Raw genomic sequence first — 22,227 nt, 5'->3', positions numbered from 1 at the left:
ATTTTCTTGCTATCTCATTAGGAATGGGTGGACAGAGGCACTCCTGTTCTCCATGGATAGAGGAGGCTGGCCAGCCACACACATAAGCTCTACATGTATATTTAGTACTGCCCCATTTAAGCTATATCGTGCTTTGCAATTATAAGACAGTAGCACACAGAGGTGAGCTGTGGAAGAGGCTCATACCTTTACCCGCCACGTTACAGACAGGAAAACAGAGCTCTTAAATGAGCTTGCCTGAAAACTTGGCGGGACTATTGGCCAAAGCACAACTAGAACTCAAACTCTGCATGTGGCCTCTGTTTTAAAACAAGAATAATGTTGCTGGGCAATTCCCTAAAAGGAGTATTCATTTTTGACAGCAACGGTGCTCCCTGAATTTCAGAAGATTATAAAACAATCTTGTTTCAGGTTTTTAGAAGAACTGCAATACAAGAATTACATTGGTTAGAAGGATGGAATAACCTGAACAGCTCAGTTTGGAAGTCTTAGATATTTCATTTTTTTGCTAAACACTAAGTACATAAAATTAAAAAATTATTCACTCATGTGTCCTTCAATTGCAAAGTGGAGAGATGGCTCCATACAGGCACACTATTCTAAAAAGAAATAAAATTCTCATGAAAATAAAGAAAAAAGAAATCAAGAAAATAAATAAATGATGTTGTCATGAAAATATTTCCTGTATCTTCTCAATTACCTGCCTTTTCTGAGATTTACAGTGCGTTTTACAGCTTACATTTTAGTAGCCATTGTACCCATTTTCACTTTTCAAAATTCACAACAATTTCCATTATTTCTGGAATAAGATACCACTTACATTGTACTTGCAAACAACAAGGTCCAGCTAATCTGAATATCCGGAGTAGTTAGGTTCAGCTACTTATGAATTACATCTGTACAAAATAGATGCTGGGGATAACAGTGAAAGAGCACACTTTCCTCAACTCTAAACATACACAGCTCCTCAACAAATATATTTAAGAATACTCACACACATCTATATAAACGCATACACAAATTCCCACACATGGTTTTTTTTTTCAAAGTCTTGTTGTAACTTAAAATAAGCTTACAGTATTTACTTGGTTCTGTCTATAAGGTTTTAGCAAGGTTATCCAGTTAAAATAAATTAACAACTTCTATGCTTGTTTGCTTTCAGTTCCTGATGACTTGGTATTTTAGAAATTTTACATGGAGGATGTCTGAGTGGGTGGAAATCTGAAGGTTCCAGTGAACAGCTCCAAAAAGATGCTTTACAAATTTGAAAGCAGCAGCACTTGGGACTTCAAATTACACTAGCACCAGCAGTCTAACTCGCTATCAACGCCGGCATTGCAAAGACCCAGGTGACCTCAGCAGTAGACCTGAAATATAGTTTTTCTTCTGCACTCCAACCACAAAAACACTCATCCACTAGAATAACAAAAAGCTTTCAGATTTAGACCAAGAGGTTGGCGTGGATATTTGTGCTAGGGCTTGCAAAGGCAGAATTTCCGAAAAAACGTGTCGGGGCCACATCCAAGCCACGTTAACGCTGTTTTTTCTCCCCAGCCCTAGCAGGGCACCCGCGCCCAGCTCAGCGGCCGTGTCTGCCCGGCGCCGGTGCCCAGCGGGAAGCTGGCTGGCGACGGGGCCTCCTGGCACTACGCGACACGGCTGAGGAATGGACTATCACTGCCCTGGAGACCGTGCTGAACCTGCATTTAAAATCCCACGCAGAAAGGGACCCTGCATAGCTAACAATAGGTTTAACCAGGAAGGCAAGAGTCCAGCACTATCTGTGTTTTATGAGGAGTCAAAATTAACTTTGATTCACAATGAAAGACACTGCTGTCCCTGACCTCTGAGGTCTTATTCCTGCTTCTATGTCAGGTCAAGACTTTCCCCCCAAATTCTGGCGAATTCTGATTTTTTTTCTTCCATTCTGCCAGTAATTTCCCTTTCCTATAATTTTACCGCTCTCCTGCTGGAATTCCAGGTTAGAGAGGCCCCACTCAGGCTCCACAGTTATGTCCCTTTGAGCCCACCTTTCCCATCCTCGACTACTCTTCGTCTCCCCAATCCAGCAGTGTCAGATTTCTTTATTAAATAAATTACATTAATAAAGCTGTCAAACTGCTTGAACATGAGTAATTCCTATGTTAATAAAACCCAGTAAAAGCACGTCTTTGACTTCACCTTCATATTTTTAAATTCTATTTTGTAACAACAAATAAAGCACTCTAAGCTTTATTTTTCTAAATGATTATTACATTTCTGTGATGGATAAAGCCAATATGTATTTGCTAGCAACACCAGAAAATTAGATGAAGGCGAGACACATGGAATTAACTGAAGTGAAATTCTCCCTTGTGATGGATGGCTTGAAGTTTCACTAATCAGAAAAGTTTGCTTAGAATCAAAATAATTTTCGATTAGTTAAGAATGCATGCTACACGGACAACAGATCAGCCAGGAAAAAAAACAACAGTGCAAATATTAGCTAACATAAATAAAAATGGATTACTAATCTAAGTGCAAAAATATCTTTTTTTTCCCTTTTTCTGCTCACAATGTTATTCATGCCCCTAAGCAACTCACTTAATCTTTCTCTCGTGTGCTTTCTCTGTAAAATGGGAATGAAACCAACATAATTTATCCCAATGGTATAATAGGAGAGCTGGAGTAAGACAAAAAAATTAAAAAATCCAAACATCTCATAATTATTTAAATAGGATTTAGTGCATCAGGATGACATATATAATCTATGCTTTTGTTCTCTTTGGGAAAAAATTACGATGCACTTAAAATGTATACATTTTTCACTCTTAAGCACACAACTCAGTCTTTGCCATCTCCCAATTTATATCATTTTCAGCTACATAAAAGATGAAGTGAATGCATTTTAAGCTTTTTTGGACTTTAAATCTTGTGTAACTCTCCTCATTTACTACCCTTCACAACAAATTAACATGCATATCAAGACAAGTTCATTAGCATTCAGAGGCCTGTTAAAAAAGAAGAAAGAATCATACCTTAAAGTGCCCTGGATCATCTACTGGTTAATAAAATGAGTACTGAATAATTTTATGGTTCATCTAATCAGTTCGTTTTTCTTCCTTTCTAATCAAAAAGCTCTGAAAGCAAGTTTTACATCCTAAATAAGTAAATGTTCATTGTCAAAAGTACTGTATTTGTTTCCCAAAGGTAAAAATGATGTCAATACAAAATAAATAATAAATATGACTATATAAATAAAAGTATGATATGAATGCATTTTGGTGCTTCTAAATACAGCACTCTGGGGAACTGCAGTTGAAAAAATTACTCTTAGCACATAACAGCACTAATTCAGAGAAAAATGCCATCTAAATCTAACATATCTATAAAAAAAGTTCCATTATTAGTACATTTTAAATGCTTGTACACCACATAGGAGAATAAAATACTACGAAGCTTAGCATATGGCAGTCCCACTGACACGGCACTTCCCTGCGCACGACGACAGTGGCTACGTAGGCAGCCCCAAGGCACGAGACGAGTAAAACCAACCGTGTAATCACATACATCAAAAATAGTGGTGGCCAATCGCAATCATTTTAAGTGAATATTAGTAGTTTTATGATAAAAGCTGTAAAGATTACAATGGATGCTTCTTACAGTGAAATCAGATATAATGTAGATATTAATTATTAATAGTTAAAAACAAAAGAAGACAAACAAACAGCCTCCCTGGCGCAATTCTGCCTACTGCAGCCACTGCTGAACTTCAAGCTCAGCGGTGGTCTCCCTGAGCTGACTCACAGTCATGGCAAACGTATCTGTGGAAAAAGTTCATGTGAGGAAACAGGGTATCGCAGCCAGAGAGAACCAACACGCACGGAGGCCTGCGGAGACGCTGCCTGCTGCCCGCAGCCCTGCCCCAACGCGAGCAGGGCGCTCACCGACGCACCCCACGCTCCCGACGCCTCCAACGAGCTCTGGTACCTCACTGTCTTCAGTCAGCCCTCTCCTTTGGTCTCAGCATAAAATATCCATATTGCAGTATTTTAATTATCAACATAGCATAGCACAACTTTTATTAGAGGGATGAGATAACGATGGTTGAAAGTACATGATGATAATGCTGCTGTTATGACAAAATTATAAGTTTGGTAAATTTGTGACCCATAGCTCATGTGAAATTATAAAGAATGGTAAAATAATGCTCTCATAATTCACATCTGTTTCTTTTCTTGTTTGTTTTTTTTGTTTTTTTGGTTTTTGTTTTTTTGTTTTTAAGAAGTTGGCCATTGACCAGTCCAATATTCCCCTCCTAACAGCTATCTCATAAAATTAGGTTGCTCATCAGTATATGTGAATTTATGCCATGCTTTTAAATGCACTTGGAAATTTCAATTGTTAATCAAAAGTCTAAATTCTGTAAAGAATGCCAGGCAGGCACGGAAATCCTTACCTGAACTCCTGCTAACAAACAGGCTGTTCCCAGAGCACAAAGTACATTAAAATAGTGTGAACTTACTTTTGAGGTTCATACAACAAAGGGCCAAAATATTAGATATAAAGATCTATATCAGTTCAATTACTAATTCTTTTACCATCTTCTATTTACACCAGTTTTCCTTTCCCAGTCTCCAATTTATTTTTGATCCAAAGTGCTTTTGAAAGTTTCATTACGATTCGTTCTGGACAACAGATGAAAAATTCTCAAAGTAATATGAGCATCACACTCTTTTCAGCTGTTGGCAAGAGGCGCTGCAACTTCCCCCAGCTGTGAAAACCAGGAGCGGGGCTTCCCATCGTCACCCCGCCAACCAGCAGCTTCAGCAGATCAACCTCAAAGTTCAGAGCGTTTTCATCTACTGGCATTTCAGTGGGCAGCTTATTAGCCTACCATTTTTAGCTTTAATCTATCCTATAAAATAAACATAAAATGACCTGGAAGGTGAAATCAACACATCTACTTTATAATATTTTGACATTTTGTTTAATTTCTATGTTTTCTGTAATATTAATGTGTTATGTGTTGACAAAAACTGGAAAAACACACAGCGCTAGTGGAACGCTTGATTCTGCTCATCTCCTGTGCATTCCTATTTACTGATCTAATTAATTTGCAGTTAATAAGGGAAGCTTTTTTCTGAGCTTGGCAGAAGTGCCTTCCGAGACGCCAGCAGCGACCGTCTGGCCACGGTCCACCTCAAGGCAGACCGCGTTCACGTGGGGAGACTGCTCAGGGCGCTTCATTGGGCTGGCTGGTGACTCTGGGCAAGGTGTTGGCTCGTACTTGCTTCTCATTTCTCTCGTCCCCTTTATAAGGGCACTCTCGTGCTTACAGGTAAAGACTGTTAGCTAAAAACTAAATTGTACTGCGATGATTGCACAAACAATGTTCGGTTACTCTGCAATCTTGCACGTTAGGTATCCCATATAGACAGGGACTTGGCTTTCGCTGTGTTTCCGAGTCCCAGTTACACCATTGCTTTTTCCTTCAGTCAGTCTGTGGTTTTGAAATATTACATAACTACTATATGGCAATATGAATTTGAGAGTTTTTCCTCTCTGGAGCTGAGATAGTATTTATAGTTGTAATTCAGCTACTGCTTAGCAGATGCCACTGAAGTCTCACGAGTTTATAAAAAGGCTCTGTACCAGAATAAAATTTCTTCAGGTCTTATGGAAGGCATTTTGCACTGTTTTTTTCCAAATGAATGCGAAAAACAAATGGTCATTTAAGTGAAGTGGCAGCAAGATCATTTGAAAAAGCTCATTAGCTTTTATTAAAGTAGAAACTTGCAAGCTGAAGAATAATACCCTCGATATCTGCCGCTACCACTCACAACCTCTTCTGGGACTGCTCCATGGAGACTTCCAGGAACAAACTCCTCCATCCTGCTCTTCTCCTTGCATCATCAGATAACACTCCTCAGGCTGCTGAGTATCCAACCTCCGCTTTCCCAAATTTAAGCATATGAGTGTAGAGCCATCGCATTTCAGTTAACAGAAGAGGAAGCCTCAACAGGAACATGAGGGAGATAGGGGTTATAGAAGAAGGACTGTCAAACTGAGGTTCTAGTTACCCGTGCACAGCTAGAAGGGTACTTGCAGTGACCTGCAATCTGTCCTTCAAGTTTCAGCTGCCTTCGCTTCATGCTCCTTCCACCTCAGTTCCTGTCTCCCCAGCTGCTCCCATCCCAGAGTTCCCACATTAAATCCACTCCAACCTCCAGGCCCAACCTTCCCTGCCCCAGCAGTCAAGCTGGCATACCCTGCTCAGCACCTTCTGCTCTGCCTGGATGCTGCCCTGGCCTACCCTGTACTTCAACCTGCTTCCCGTTGCCCTTCACTGGCCCCTCTCACTGCCCTCCCAAAGAGCTGCACAGCTAACCATGCCGAAGCCCCCACCGCTCTCCCCGGCTCCTTTCATTCCCTTCTCTTTTGAGCAGCAACAGCCTAAGGGATGCAAGCAGCTGAGAGCCGTCTCCTGAGAGGGTAATGAGAAGAAAACGGTATACCCTCCAGAGCCTGTGCCCATCCTCTGCTGCTCATGAAATCCTCCCCACCTGCTGAGATTGCCTGTTCCCCCAGAAGCTGGCTGGCAGCTGTCCTTAAAGGCAAAAGCAAAGTAAATAGTATTTGCCCATGCTGATGAAAGTATATGTGTGATGACCTGATGCCCTTCAAGGTACTGCTTCCATCTACAGCCATGCTGTTGGCTTCCTCTATTTTTATTCTAATTTTGTCCATAGCAATTCTACTATTTAGGCAAGAAGCAGAACCTAAGCCTCTATCACCACCACCAGCTGACTCTCCCAAATTGTGCACAGCAAGGTCACTTGATACCATCTTATACATCCTTTATCTTTTTACCTCCTTCCAGGTTATTCTGCTCAGCTATATTTCCAATTCTCTCTCTTTCTGGGATGGCCTTCCCCCCCTCTCCCCCCCACCCTTGCTGATAAGACTTTCCAAATAGGAGGTACTTCCACAAATTCTGTTAATGCTTTCTCCTCTTCCTTCTTCTGGCCAGAGTGAGCACCCTAAAGTCCACATTGATACCTTTCTTCCTTATTCCTCTTTCAGCACTGCTCCTGACTAGCCTTTTCCATTTTCTCTTTATCTTGATAACTATCTTCCTTACTGATTCTCATATCGCAACATTTACCTTGCCTTTTCAACACTGAAGACACCACCACCACTTAGCTTCAGGAGCAAGTTTTTTCTGGGATTTCATAAGCCTTTATTTCCAATACAATTCCACAGAGGTTACATGTCCTTAAGAGAGGACAACCAGCATGAGAAAATACTGCAATTGGTTGGTGAAAGTGGGGGAAAAAAAAGAAAAACCACATATTTCAAGGCATTCAAAATATTTTGCCACGAATCTAAAGATTCCTGCAAAGAATTCCTTGAGAGAAAAAAGAACTAGAAAACGCGACAGACGCACTCTACCACCTGCATATCCAAAAATACCTACAGATTTCAGCAGAAATATAAAACTTCAAGCATAACAGAGTCCTTGACAGTAAGAAGCCACTTTCCACAAGTGCCCTCTCTCCCCTCATCTGCATTTCAGATTATGCCGTGCGTTAATTTACAACCCAGAGTCATCAGAACTTTAAGACAGTCCGCATAAAGATGTTCTTAAGTGGAAAGCGAGCAAGTTAAATGATAAGGATGCAAACATTGCCCTCCTGTGCAGTAGGGTCTACTTGTTACTTCAGCTGCTCCAACTCCTAGCAGACTTCCTTTGTTTCTTCTCTTTGGTGGCTACACAGATCATATGCAGAATTAAAGCAGAACATATGCTTCTTGGAGCTACTGTCAACAGAAAAATGCCTTTTAATAGAACGACTGTAAGAAGGTAAAGTTTGTGCAGAGATTTAGCTCAACTTCCCTCTCTGTTTTGAAAGCTGAAGTGATAAAGGCCTTTTAGAGATGTGATCTCTACGGGGGAGAATTTCTCTTACATGAGCAAACAATGAATGAGCTATTTATTTAAACATCTCATTACATACGAATGAGATGAACTCAGACTGAACGATTTGGTTTTTTTTTTCAGGTGTATTGTGTCAGCATAGCTCTGAGTAAATTATACTCTTGGATTTATTGTATGCTTTAAACATACTAGGCTCTGTGTGTGTGTGTGTGTGTATGTATATAAAAAACAAAAAAAATTGCATGTCTGAAATTCACTGATGCTGCCAAATAACGAAGTATCTGCTTCCTTACCAAACGGTCATATAACCTCCAGAGACAGGTTTTAATCCCAATTTTGAAAAATATTACTGTAAACATGGCCAGGGACCTGATTTATTTGTTTTGTGGCAATGTACTATGCATGTTGGTAACAGTATCTTTTGATATGCAACTGTATTTTATCTATTCCAGAACATTATCTTGAGTCTCCTGAGGGGGATCTAATGCAAACCTCTCGCAATTTGAGCCATTTGTCATTTGTCTAACACACATTCCTGATGAGAACGCAAGTATATGGGTCTTTCCTAAACCCAAGAAATACACTAACTGCTGTAATTTCTCTGTCATCTAGAAGATAAAACAATTCCAATAAAAAAGAGAAAAGAGGGAGAAAAAGAGTATCAACTTCCCCCTCTCCAACTTAATTTTAAACAATGAGGATATAAAAATCATGATGCTGGGGTAATCTAAATATTTTTACACCCTTTAAAACCACTATGTATTAGAAAAAATGTAACTGTCAGGGAAAAAATCTGAATCTAAACTAAATGCCTGCTCTCACAATCCACTACTCCATACCAGAACAGTTGAGTAAAATGACATTTCAGATTCAGTAATTAAATCAATCCTATTAAACAATATTACAACTATTTTACAACTGTGAAAATGGCCTCTTAATTTCATGTTTCTTTAATCTACCAAGTCATTCTGTTAATTTTAAGTTCTTTCTAAGCATAGATATTCAATCTGGTTCTACAGATGATCATCGTGTTTTGAAATTCCAAAATTTGAATTTTATAAATATTACAACTGTAAGGTAAGAGGAGAGGCTACCATACTACTAGAATTTTTTTTAGACATTTCCTGAACCGGATATTAAGAGCCTGAGCAGTAAAAGAGATACTGGAGAAAAATCAGATAAAGTCAACCCCATTACATTTTTACAAACGGCAGAAATAAGTAAACATGCAGATGGACAGAAAATCCACACTAAAACAATACTAGAATTTTGTTAACAAAGACTGTTCTGCCGAGCGTCGTGATTGCCTACAGAAAGGCCACCACATAAAACAGCCCCCTGTGGGATGGATGTACTTGGACCAAGGCATAAAATTGTTACGCTGTCCAAAAAATGAGGGAAGAAGATGAATTTAATGTGTTTTAAGACGGAGGATTCTGTGAGGCAGTAACAGTTTAAGAGAGTTAGAGTATATTAAAGCCAAACTGACATATCTGATAACCACAAAACCTGCTTATTCCAAATATACTCTCAATTACAGTCATTCTGGATTACAGAGAATAAAGAAATCTGTTCAGCCAAGTACAGCATTACAGTACTTGCCTCAGTTTTTTATGTTGTTGAGCTCTCAAAGCCTCCCTGCGTGTGAAGGAGCCTCCCCAGTTGCCCAACTGGTTAAGCACTGGTGGGACTAGAAAGCCGGTTCACAGCTTGCAGCGTATCCTATACACGTCACATCATCGCGCGGATGTTCAGCGCGATGCTGCAACGGGAAAGACGCTTTGCGACAGCTCGTGTGGGGTTTGAAGCTGAACGGCCTCGTGGAAGCCGACATTTTCTTTGAGGGTCAACTCAAAACCCAAGCAGACCCTTATCTGCACAATACGAGGTATAAAAGGCAAATAGTTGTGGGAAGCAGATTTTTCCAAAAACATCATAATACACTGAATCAGTACCTCATCTGTGTCGCTTTGCTGCAGCAGAATAGCCAACGCGCAGCAACAACAGCTTCGTGACAGTTTGGCAATAGCAAAAACAAGCACAAAGGTTCATTTATTTATATAAGAAATGGAAGAGAAATGGGTAAGCATAGATGAGAGATTGTTGCGATGAGTCAACAAGAGAGAATCACATAACTGAAGTACTGAAGATGTCCAAAACCACAATCTGCTGTGCACACAATGATTTCAGAGAGCAAATAACATCTGATTTTTCTGTGCTGTGTTATGGTTGACTCTTCCACTTCAGAACAATCCTAAATACGAGTGTAGTCATTTAGTCCTTCATTACCAGTACACCACATATTTCTAAATCCCTCAAATTTCTTTTAATTAGAAAGCTGCTAGATCTGTAGGCATTATAACAAACCATTTTAACCTTATTTTAATTTTTCATTACACAAATTATAACCCTTCATTAACTTTGGAAGACAGAGTATTACAATTGTGATATATCATCCCTCATTTTATTAACAATCTACTTTAGGAATTCAGTGCTTCAAGCAGATATGGGTAATAACGTGTGCAAGTTTTATTTTTGTATTTATAAGAATTTAGAAGCAAACCTAATATGAGAGCATACATTTAGTTGCTGATCCATACACAAAATTTTACTCGCTCTCATGCTATTTTAAAATTAGTGCCAGAATATGCCTGCACCAACTTCAGCAGACTTCTTGGAAACTGAAACCCAAACCAACAGCCATTTGACTAATATTACCAGGGAAAAAAACCCACGTATTTGGTAAGATTATTGAAGCGCGAACAATGTCCAGATTATAACCAGTATAGTAAACTTTTGGAACGTTGTGAACAATTCCCATTGAAGACAGTAGTTTTCCTTCGGAATTAAGAATCATTTTAGCTTTGTTTCAAATACCATTCAAAAGTCTAGTTTGAGAAACTCCAATGGACAATTGGATATTGCTGTGAAGCAGAAGATTACTTAGAAAGTTTTTATTTTATTTTTATTTTTTCCCTTCTGTAACTACAGAAAATAATTTGAAATATTAATAATGCTTAATATTATCAGCTTAACCTGCCATGTTTAGAATGCATTATAAAATATTTAACTAGTAATTCATAAGAGCTAGAATTCTCTGTGTGACCGGTTACCTCAAAATGGGCCATTTGCAATTTTATGCAATTTGCTCTACAAGGATGCCCCCCCTCTTTTTTTTCTAAATTATCAGACTCGACACTCTCTTTTGCTTACTTAACAAAACATAAAACACTGATAATCTTTAATACTTATAAAAAACTTTTTTAGGTGATTAGTGCATTTGAGAAAGTTGTACTGAACTGAGTAATCGGGTAACTGAGCACTAATTCATACAATCCCAATTTAAACATCCTTAGCAAGCAGCCAGCGCACAGCTTGCTGGTTTCTACACAAAAATTGATCAAATGATATTCTACGTTTTTCACAGGCAATACTGGAAAAAACCCTATCCTCATGGTGGATATCTGTTTACATTTTCTTAAGATTAACCATTTCTTTTCATTTGACAACCGGCAGAATTGCCACTGGCCAAGAACCCAGCTGTCGCTCTCCACACAACCCGCCGGGCGCCTGACATCCCCACGAGGTGCTGGGTACCGTGTTAGCACATCCGATAGACGTGCGGACAGAAGATACACGGCGACAGCAACCCTACACGGGCAGAGCCAGGAGCGATAACTGCGCTATCACGTAAAAAGGAACACGACGGCGGTGCGCAGGCCCCGCGGAACGGCGCTCGCGACACCGGGCGCAGGGCGCAGGCCTGGGCGAAGAGCCCCCGCTCGGAGAAAGGTGCCGGCGCGAGCAACAGAGCGGGGGCAACACCAGCAGCATCTTCCCCGCACCGTTTCTAAGCTCAAGCAGCACCTCGGACGTCATCAACAGAAGACCTGGGCTGGACTTCCAAAATTACACTGGACAAACCGCACGGAGGAGGCAGCTGCGGGCTGATGCTGACCCTGCTGTCCTCCCGTAATCTGCCTGATGCAAGTATCCGAGTACTGCGATACAGTGGGAAGACATTCGATGGTAGCAGGGCAAACTGAGCCACCTACCAATCACAGAACATGATGGTAAATATATAGCTCAGGGACCACAATCACAAGCAAAAAGACAGGCAGTGCTTTTAGTATTATTTGATGCAGGGATATTTTCAAGTGTCAAATTCAGTTTGTAACATCCAGTTTTTGACCAAAGCTTAGAAATCAGCCCTCAAAATACAAGTTCTTAACTACTGAAGTTTCCATAACTTTTCCTTCTGCAGGTATTCCATTGTCCTTTTCCTGGACTTGCTCAAATTCATCTAAAAAAACAAAAATAAAAAAAAATAAAAAAAAAACCCTCTTCTTTCCTTTTTCACTGCATTAAGATGAAACAGAGCTGTACTCTTGCGTTTTCCCATATTGGCTTTCTGTAACCATTTTAGCAAGGTTCTATCACATACACATACAAATATCTGAGGCTCGCTCTGTATCATATATAATAAACAGCATGCCTCAAAGAGGCTTTCTGCAAATAGTTTTAAAAGATATCGTTTGATTTTGAATTAAACAGGATGTAGAGATTGCCACCGGAGGATGAGTAGGAATCACAAACAGCTACAACCCAAATATTCTAAGGAAATGTAAGCAAGAAATTGCAAATAAAACTGCTTATACTCGTGTAACTTGTTTGGCAACAGCAGTATACCATAAGGAAAGCTGCTACAATTCATAACAGCATCTTGTAATAAAACAGCTTTATGTATCCCTCTCAAACTGTTTAGTGCTCAAATCTCATCAGATGGCTGAGTAAGCATTACACTTTGGGACAGTAAATCTCTGTTTCCAATATGGTCTACATTCACAGATATGTACTTCAGTATTCACTGTAAGACACTTCCAGCTAAGCACTTGTATGAAAAAATAGCATTATATAAAAATATCTGCATGGTATTTTGCCTAGTCAGTTATGTAAATTCTGAAAAGAAATGAGGAGCCTTGATCCACCAACGGCTCACCAGCAACACATTACCACCAGAAAGAGCTAATTCGAATTTTGAATTTATAAACACATAAGTAGTATGAAAGCACTGCTGTCTTAATACCTGATGTCACTAAAGAATATATGGATTGCTACTATACATTCTGCTTGCTTTAGAGAAAAATTAAAAGATGGGAAAGGCCTTAGAAAAGAGCAACAAATCTGATTTCATGATTTAAGATAATACTTTACAAGCAGATGCTTAAAGAGTATTATCTATATAACTCATCACAAAGAAGACTAGCTTAATTGTACCATCTAAGTAAATTTGTAAGGAAGAAAATACTGGGTATCACGGGTGCTTCAATGAAGCAGAAAAAGTAGACCTAACGGCTGGCAACAGAAGCCAGTTTCCAAAATGGCATCTAGTTTTAACATGGAGGCTGACTGCCCACAAAAACTACCTACCAAAAGAAAAAACAGATTTTCCATCTATTGATGTTTTTAAGACTCTAAAATGTGCTTCATTCAAAGAAAGACTATTGGGTTCAATATAGGAATAATCTGATGAAAATTAATGGGCTACTGGACAGGAGGTCAACTTAGGTATGTGATGGTCCTTCTGGCTTTAAGCTCTTCGATTCCAGAGAAAATCGAAAAAGAATGCTTAATTGTTATACTTACTTGCCATTTTCTTTTCTTTTTTTTTCATGTATGGTACTCTAAGGAAGTAAGACAGTTTGGGGATTTTTCTGCAAGTTTCCTAAATTTTTCTTAAGAAGTAAACTGTGTGTATTTTGGTTTTATCCCAACATTCGAAAGGTTTCTAAAAATTGCATAATCTATTTGACGCATCAGGAGAACCAAACAGGAATAAGAAAACAAATATAAACATAGTAATTGCCACTGTGGGCCAACCAGGGGTCTGCTGAGTCTAGAATTTGGTCCCCAACAGTAGTAAAAGACAGCTCAAAAGAACATAAAAACACACATAGAGGAAAATTACAGAACAAACAAGTAACAAACAAAATTAGAACAAACATAAAACAAAACTCATTAATTGAAATTCTAGACTACATCACTTCTAAAGACTATTTTTCTGATGCACACTCAGGAAGCAGGGACAAAAATGCCCAACTCAAACCCAAATCAAGCCTTAAAAGCTTTTTAAGTCTGAGATTTTCATGCTAGTAGATGTGTTATAAAGACATCTGGATCTTCTCCTTTCATCAATTTAAGAACATTCAGAAGTAATCAGTCTCCTTTCCGAACTCCTCTTGATGGAAAGTATGATGGCAAAGTATATCCCCTAAAAAATCACTTCTGTTTAAGTGCCCGTCATTCTGAAAACAAGAACCAAGAGCGTGCGGAACGTCTGCAGAACGTGCAGAAGTTAGCCATTTCTCCTAGTAGGATGCATCAAGAATTTGTATCAGTACATACCATTCTCATTTAAAATATCTTAATTTTAAAAAGAAGAATATAATATTCTTTACATAGCAATGAAATCTAAATACTTCGACACCCTGCATTGCAAAGGCCATCTCCGAACTGCCTGGTTCTCGGGAGTGAAATGCATACGCTGTAATTCAATAGCTACATGCTGGCACTCTCACAGAAGGGCTCATAGTGGCCGAGATGCTCTCCTAGGAGCTGGCTCCACTCGAGAAACAGATACCAGAGGAAGAGCTGCACTTTAATTCAACAGCTCCACGTAATACAGGCTAAGTGCTCAATGGTTAGTTTCATCAGACCTGGGCCACCAACGACATTCACTAAATGAAGTCACGACATATGGTGAAGGACCAAAAAAGGAGAATGGATGGGGAAAGAAAGGGAAATGTAAAGTAAGAGATTCTCAGAACTGCTGATTTAAACTACCATCACAGAGTTTCCTGCTCAACAGGGAGGGGCGGTGGTGCAGGAGAAAACTATTTACGTGTATGTACTTGGAAGCACCCCAAGGACTGAGAATCTGTTCCATGACCTTCTCCTGAAAAGCCATTTCAGCCATCTTCAGTATTACAAAAATATCTCCTCCCCAACCTCTTTAGCCTGTTGTGACTCAGATCCAAAATACCCACAGTTCTAATTTAATTCCCATTGATCAGCAGATCTTAGTGTTACAGCTCTAAAGGCTCTAAAGCTCTAAAAGCTCATGTGAGGAGGCATGGCAGATACTGGGTTAGACTTTCTTGCATTTTCCTTTCCTAAAAGCACGCTTGGGGAAGGGTGCTATAAAGGTATGCTCTTTTATTTATTTGGTGGTTCTGTAATGCTGCTACATAGCTCCATTAACAATACCAACACCGTCGGTACAAAGAGCTAGAAAGCAAGCCTATAGAAATTAATTCATCAAGATGATAAAATATCAATTAATCCAAAAAAAGACTCAGATGAAAAGTGCTTTCATGTTTTTTTTTAAATCACGTAACAATAGGAACCATACGATCTTTTGACTGGGAGGAGGGAGAGGAGGGAGTTTTTGTTCAACATCTTTGCTTTATAAGATGTACACATTAAAATATAAAACTTTATTTCTCACTAAAGCCTTGCTTTCTAGAGAAGAGCTTTGAATAGTTGTCTCACCTTGATAAATGTTTTACATTGGGATTGCATAACTCATAGGTAACCATTAAAACCAAAGTGAATCTTGATTCAGCAGCAGTACAACTGACAGGTGTGTGCAGGTCATGAAAGGAAATTTGCCTCAAAGCCTTTTTGCCTGCCCAAGCTAGCCTGCATCTGCTGCCGTGCTACTGGCCTCCTCTTTAAGCCTCGGCTGCCTGCCCCCGCCTCTGATTTTGTTTGGGTTACGTACATAGAGTACGGCTATACTGAAAAGGTGCAGATCCCAGAACACCAGTCAAGAACTTTGCCATGACAAAGCAAAACTAAAGGACATGCTTCTACTATAAACAAAATGCAAGCCAGCGTTTTCTTTAACATCTTTTATCCACATTTACATAGAACATTTCATTTGTAAAAGGTCACAAGTTCTGGAAAAAAAAGTTAGAATTAAAACTACTGAAAACCAGTCGGATCCAGAAGGGACACGCTAATTTGAGGCTAAGAGTGGAACAAGGCTCATGTACAGGACTAGAGGACCAAAATCCCATCAGGGTGCTATTGGGACTATCAGAGAAGAGGCAGGAGTCCAGCTCGCCTGAGAAGCCATAGCAGAAACCAGCCCACCTACACGAAAGCGCAGTCGTCCCTGCTGCACTCGCAATACCTGACACCAGGTGGACCTTAATTCACAACCATTCCCATGAACTGCTCTTCCTGCCACGTGTCCTTACAATTTGCCCTGTAAATTATTTGGTGACACATTTATCATGTGAAGAACAAGAAGAATGGAAATAAGCTTTTTTCTCTGATGTCAGAACTGCTCCAGGGTGGAACAGATTCATCAAACTGGTTTCATCATATGCCTCCTCTCTCATTAATATGGGATATCTTTAGCTTGCAGTTTGGGTATCCCCCCCCCCCCCCATGAATAGTTGGCACAGTAACACAACTTGAAGAAACAGCATATTACACTCCCCAGTGCCCCCCCCTGAGGATCCCACTCCAATAACATAATTTTCTCTTTGATGGTAACAAAAATACTGAACAATTTTAAGCGACAAATTTATTCTAGGCATTATCATTATATCCTATTTTTTTTCTAATTGCCATCAACTTATTTATAGTGTCAAACAGGCTACAAAAGCACAGGTTCTTAAATGTGTAAACAAAAAAAACCCCGGCATTTGAGCTGATGCACAGAAAAGCTATGGCTGTTGCTCTTTACTGAAATTATATCGCTGTGCAAGAGGAGATGCTAGGCAACCTACAGAACGATACAGTCAACTGTGGTAAAATCCTGCAAAATATTTTAGAAGACTGTTGGGCCCAGTTAAGTACAACTGTGTTTTTTACACTTATTTTTAATAACTTCAAACACGTACTCTATTTGTTCTAATCTTTCACAGCAGAGATTTACGGCTAAACTAGATCTGACCTGCGAATGAGAAAGTAGTCAATTCAGTATAACAACTATTGAGTTATAAATTTTGCATTGGCTGAAGCCTGGAGTTTGGCTCAAGCAGAAAGGCAAAACCTGTGAGCTACAAATGCCAAGTGAGGAACTCCAGAACAATAAGGTTTGCAACCACCCCAGCTGGCAGCCCATTTCAAACTCTAACCAGTCAATATAGTGTGTTTTTTAAAATATAGTTTGATTACAAAGTGTACATGAAAAAGATGCCTTTTGAAAGCAACTTCTTTAAAGAATGGTTTTCCAAAATCATGATTTTTTTCTGCCAAGGAGACTTACCTTCACCATGCTGCATCAGCAAATGAAGTCAGGAGGAAGGTTGTTTTTTTTTTCCCTTAAAAAAATATGATAAAAATCAAATCTGATTTGATCTCTTTGGTGGAAAAATGCATGGCATACAAAGAAATTCACACATTACCAGAAGGTTGTAAAATATTCCAAATATTCAGAGGTGTCAGAACTATTGTCAAACTTTTGACATATCTCAGCAGAGAGCTGAAAAGTTTCTATTCATCTTAGAATACAGCATTCAGAAAAGACTCCTCACCTTTTATGACAGCTTGTAATGTCAGGATACTCTCTCAGATCAATTGAGGGACTGAATTTTTCAATTCAGTCCACATACTGAATTACAAATATATTTCTATCTATATTAAGGAAAAACTTATAAAAATTATTAGCTCAAGTGTGCATTGGACCTGTAATTTTAGGGAAGAATCTGAAAACCTGCTTTGAGGATGATCAGAAAATGGGTTTGACACAGAAATACTAAACCTAATGTTCGCAAGTCCATGCAGTGTTTGCAAACTATGTGTACTTTATTACACACATACTGAATTACTCTGAACAAAGCTACTACTGGGGTCTCAAAAACCACAGACTTTAAAAGGAGAATCTTAGTACTTGGAAAAATTGGAGATAAAATTATGGTAGTAAAAGCTTGGCACAAGCAGTGCTGCTTCATATCATTGTTCACTCCTTCATACCAACACTTCCAAATAATGCACCAGAAGGTAGTTATCTAGGACAGAGAGGTATTTTCTTTGGTAGGCGTATTTGCCAAGGATTAGCACAAAAGCCTTATTTCAAAACACGTAATTGATGGCAAAGACTTTAGGCTATATATTCAGATGTAAACTTCCATCAGCATTCAATTTTCCTAACAAATGCTTTATTCACACCAGCTTAGGGAGGCATTTCTATTTCAAAGATCTGTCTGTTCATAAAGAATGAGAAAGACCATCAGAACAGGAAAACAAAATACTAAACCCAAGCTAGAAGATCTGTTTTAGATTTGAGCTCCGAGTATAGTTTTTGTGGTAAGTACTTCACTGTGGAACCTTCGTAAATAAAAATTAAAGTGGCAGAACTTGGTCTTGTGCATAATAGGTTTTCAACCCCAAATATCATATGATCAGGCAACAGCTCAAAACAAATGCTTTGTGCAGTCTCAGTACCCTGCTTCATTAAACATGGATATTTTTTAACAAGTCAAATGCATGCAGCTTCACTAACAGAAGAGATGAAATATTGTGGAAAATATCTATGATTGCTTTAAAAAACAACTTGAATCTTTTCTGTAGTAGTAGAAGAATAAAAAACATACTCTACAGACTATTTATTTTAAGGATGTTTATTTCCTACAGAATTTAATCCCATCAAAACACCCACTCAAATTTAGAATTAATTTACATGTATAAATTCCTAGATGTCTGCAGCTGGAAAGTGCACGCACAAGAAGATGTAATGAACAGTATTCAACTGCTTTAAGAACCACCCTGTTTTATCCATATAAATTTAATGCACAAAGCAGGAACATGCTCCAAGTGTTAAACTAGATCTATTTTAACTAACTAAAGCAGGAAAATAAAGAGGTACTATTAGGATTATTCGACAGAAAGAAACTTGCTTCGGTTCTATGAAAGAAACTTTATTCACCTAGAGAGAGCAAAGACACTAGCAGGAAGCTCTTGGGAGCCTTGCAACGGAGCGAGCGCCAGCTTGGGCCGCCCTTGGCGACGCGGGCCGATGCGAACGCACGGCGAGAGCAGGAGGAGGAGGATGAGCACTTGTCAATCAAGAGAAAAGAACACCCTCGCAAAACGCCAAATGATGACCGGGACACTAAAATGAGGCACTTGAGCTGAAGCATCAATCATCCAGCTAGGGAAAAGAAACATTTAGATGCCGCCTGTACACAAAGGCTGAACAAGCCCACGTGAAACGGCTCCAGGAGCTGGGCTGATGATCTCCCTGCCGCGGGACGTGTCCCCTCGAGGGGAACACACATAAGCAAAGGGACACGCTACAAGATGGAGATTGCCTCAGAGAAAGAAAACTGGGTGTCTGGTAGACAAAGCACAAGGCAAGCGCTTTAAAACATCAGTAAATGAATGCAAGAGAAACAAGGGATTAAGCAAGGGATTAATTAACGATGCTAATTAATAGCTATTTTGGCTTAAAGGTGAAGACAGACACTGATTGCTGGCAGAGTGCTTTTAGCAGATTGTATGATATTAGCAATAATATGAAGTATAAAAAATAACTTTTCATTAGACTTAGGAGCTCATGGCATAAGCTCCACAGAGGGGTGGAATAATCTCCTAGAATTTCCTGAGTCACATAAAACAGAGCAGTCACAATATTAGAGATGTGGAGTAGAAAACAATCGTATGCCATTAACAGGCAGACACAGGGCACAGCAGAATTGTAGCAATTAAGACTGTACTAGGTAATTTACCTTCCACTGAGATGGGCACAGACAGGCTTTACATTTGTGTCTCAAAACCCACTTATATCCTATTAAATATCACTTTATATAAAACATACCTGATTTTTCAACTGAAAGCAAGCCTAGTAACTTATTTTAAAAGCCACCAAATCTAATTGTAGACTGAGTGACAATTTAATCAAGCAAACCATTTGGTTAAGTTAACCAGAGGATTAAACACTGTTCGTTGTATGAAGCAGTGTTTACTAATGCTTTCACCATACAAACTTATGATTTATTAGAACAAATACCAGAATGAGTGTAAAAAGCATGTGTGTGTGTGCATGCACCGCAAATGCAAAACCACCGTTAGAAAAGAAGTATTTTCAACTAAAAATGTTTAGATCATTCATTCTTTGGATCTAACAGGTATTTAAAGCAAACAGTATTTTGTAAAAGAAGTTGTAAGCCTTACTTACAGGTTAACAGAGGCAAGTTAGTTCAAATACAAGTTCTGGGAGCTCAGTGGTGTGATAACATATTATAGCCAATTATGAAAGTAATTAGATGGGCTTCCTGCTTCCACTTTTTGTGAGATAAAGGGCAAGCAGCAAGCATGAGCAGTAAGCAGTACTTCAAGCAGTGACAAAATGAAGCCAGAGAAAACAGCATTGCCATTCCTGTATTTCAATTGCAGAACAGTTAAGAACAGGAAAGTAATTGCCATGTATCTGATTAGTGATGACTGTATATTTACCATATTGTGTTTTACCATAAGTGTTTTACGCATCTTTCCAATACAGGTACTCTACCAAAGAAAGTGAAGCTGAAGTGAAAATGCCATTATTATTTCTAAAACAAACCTAAAAAAATGAATACAAAGTTAGCATATTTACTGTCCCCAAGATACAACACGTAAGTGTGTTTAAAATGTTTTGAAGAGATGATCGTGGTTTGCCCCATTTACTAAGAGTGAATTCTGACAGCATCAAAAAATAGAATATTTCAGCTTAAAATTAACAGAAAGAGAAAGAATCTACTAATGTATCACTAAACAGTTGCCAGTTCAAAATAATGGCAAAATGGCATCCATTCTTCTTATTTCAATAAAACTCCTTATACCACCAGCATACCACAGCTATACAGCGAACACAGAGATTGTCCACTGGGGATTATTGAGAGAGAGAATAGTTCTGACTTGAAGCATACCTTGCCTGGGAAATTCGTCCGACTCCCTGTGAACCAGGTCAGAAACTCGATTTCCATAGTGCATCCTGGTGTCATGATCGTACGCTTTCAGGGTCTCGCTGGAGCTGTAGGACTTCTGAGTGGGTACGCGGCAGTCCTCACTGTCCAGCGACGAGCTGGTGTAGCGGCACTCCTTCCCGCACCGGCCCCTCGTCAGCGAGCGGTGTCTGCGATCCTTTATATCCATTCTTCCGGGTCAGGCAGGACGCTTTCAGAAAAGCCACTCTTATATTTGGGCTTAGTCACAGTCACCTACAACACAAAAAGATAACAAAAAGTGAGCTATGTTGCCATTACCTCTTGTTTTATTCTATTTTCCCCGGCTTCTCTGGGGAGAACAATGCAGCACAGATTGAGGTGAGAGAAAAGGCCCACACTATGGATCCTTCTAAATTGAAATAATTGACCTGAATAGAAAGAAAAAAAAAAGAAAAGAAGAGAAAATCAAGTTCCATATGAGAAGTAGGTTTTATCTAAATTATCGTCTTATTGAAGAGTTTAAAAATAACGATAAAACAAAACCACTGTTATCTTTTGATTGTTGAATGAGCACTGATAACAACCTGAAACCGACAGCACAATATTTGCTCTTGTTATGCAACAGTACAAAGAGAAACAGATTCAAACGAGATTTAATTATTTCCTTTTCTCCTGCAGGAGGGCTTGCAATTAAGAACGAAGCATGCAGGAGAGCTGCATAGTGGAGTTTACTGCTATTCAGCATTAATGCAGTACAACAGTATTAGTTATGCTTTATCAGTACATTCATGTGCAGCAGAAACTGGTTTATGGTGGAACTGTTTGGCCTTGAATAACCTAATCTAAAGTTCTGTTTTCAAGAGAAGGCTGGACCAGATATCTCCAGTGGTCCTTCCAACCCAGTCATTTCCATGGGTCTCTGCTTCCAGGAGCGCACTTACGGGAATTTGCTGCTCTTGTGCACAACAGCACATGACAGATTATGTTCTCCACAGTCCCTCAAGATGACCAGTTTACCCATCTCAGCAGTTGGAGTTCTTCACAATGGTGTAAATATCTTCTTGCTCACTGGACCAGAAACAGAGAAATTCTTGTAGCCTACTTAATTAGCACCCCCATACTGTGGCATATATACTTTAATATATGCACAGTTAGCATGCAGAAACAGTGAAATGAAAGATGCTGTAGAAAGCAAGAAATACACCCTGCCACTGGGGTACTAATTATTTGAGTTGGTATTTGTGTGTGTGTCTCGCATTGCATTGTAGGTCCCAGTCCATCCTAGCCCTGAGAAATCTTCACGACAAAGCTTTCTGATGGAAATGAAATCTTCCCACATAAAGCATACTCGGAACAAACAAGAAG

The 22,227-nt window shown here is 39.2% G+C and overlaps 1 protein-coding gene across 1 annotated transcript in view; it reads right to left on the bottom strand.

Annotated features, from left to right (window-relative positions):
- TENM2 (teneurin transmembrane protein 2) overlaps positions 1–21,119 on the bottom strand; it is a 544,540-nt gene extending 523,421 nt beyond the window's left edge. The window contains exon 1 of the mRNA XM_067304576.1: positions 20,845–21,119. Within this exon, the coding sequence (XP_067160677.1) occupies positions 20,845–21,070 (226 nt within the window). The 5' untranslated portion in view covers positions 21,071–21,119. The remainder of the gene's footprint in view (positions 1–20,844) is intronic.
- Between the last annotated feature and the right edge of the window lie 1,108 nt (positions 21,120–22,227).

Source organism: Apteryx mantelli, chromosome 14 (assembly GCF_036417845.1).
Source record: "Apteryx mantelli isolate bAptMan1 chromosome 14, bAptMan1.hap1, whole genome shotgun sequence".
Classification (NCBI taxonomy): domain Eukaryota; kingdom Metazoa; phylum Chordata; class Aves; order Apterygiformes; family Apterygidae; genus Apteryx; species Apteryx mantelli.
This window is presented reverse-complemented; position numbering and strand designations above follow the sequence as displayed.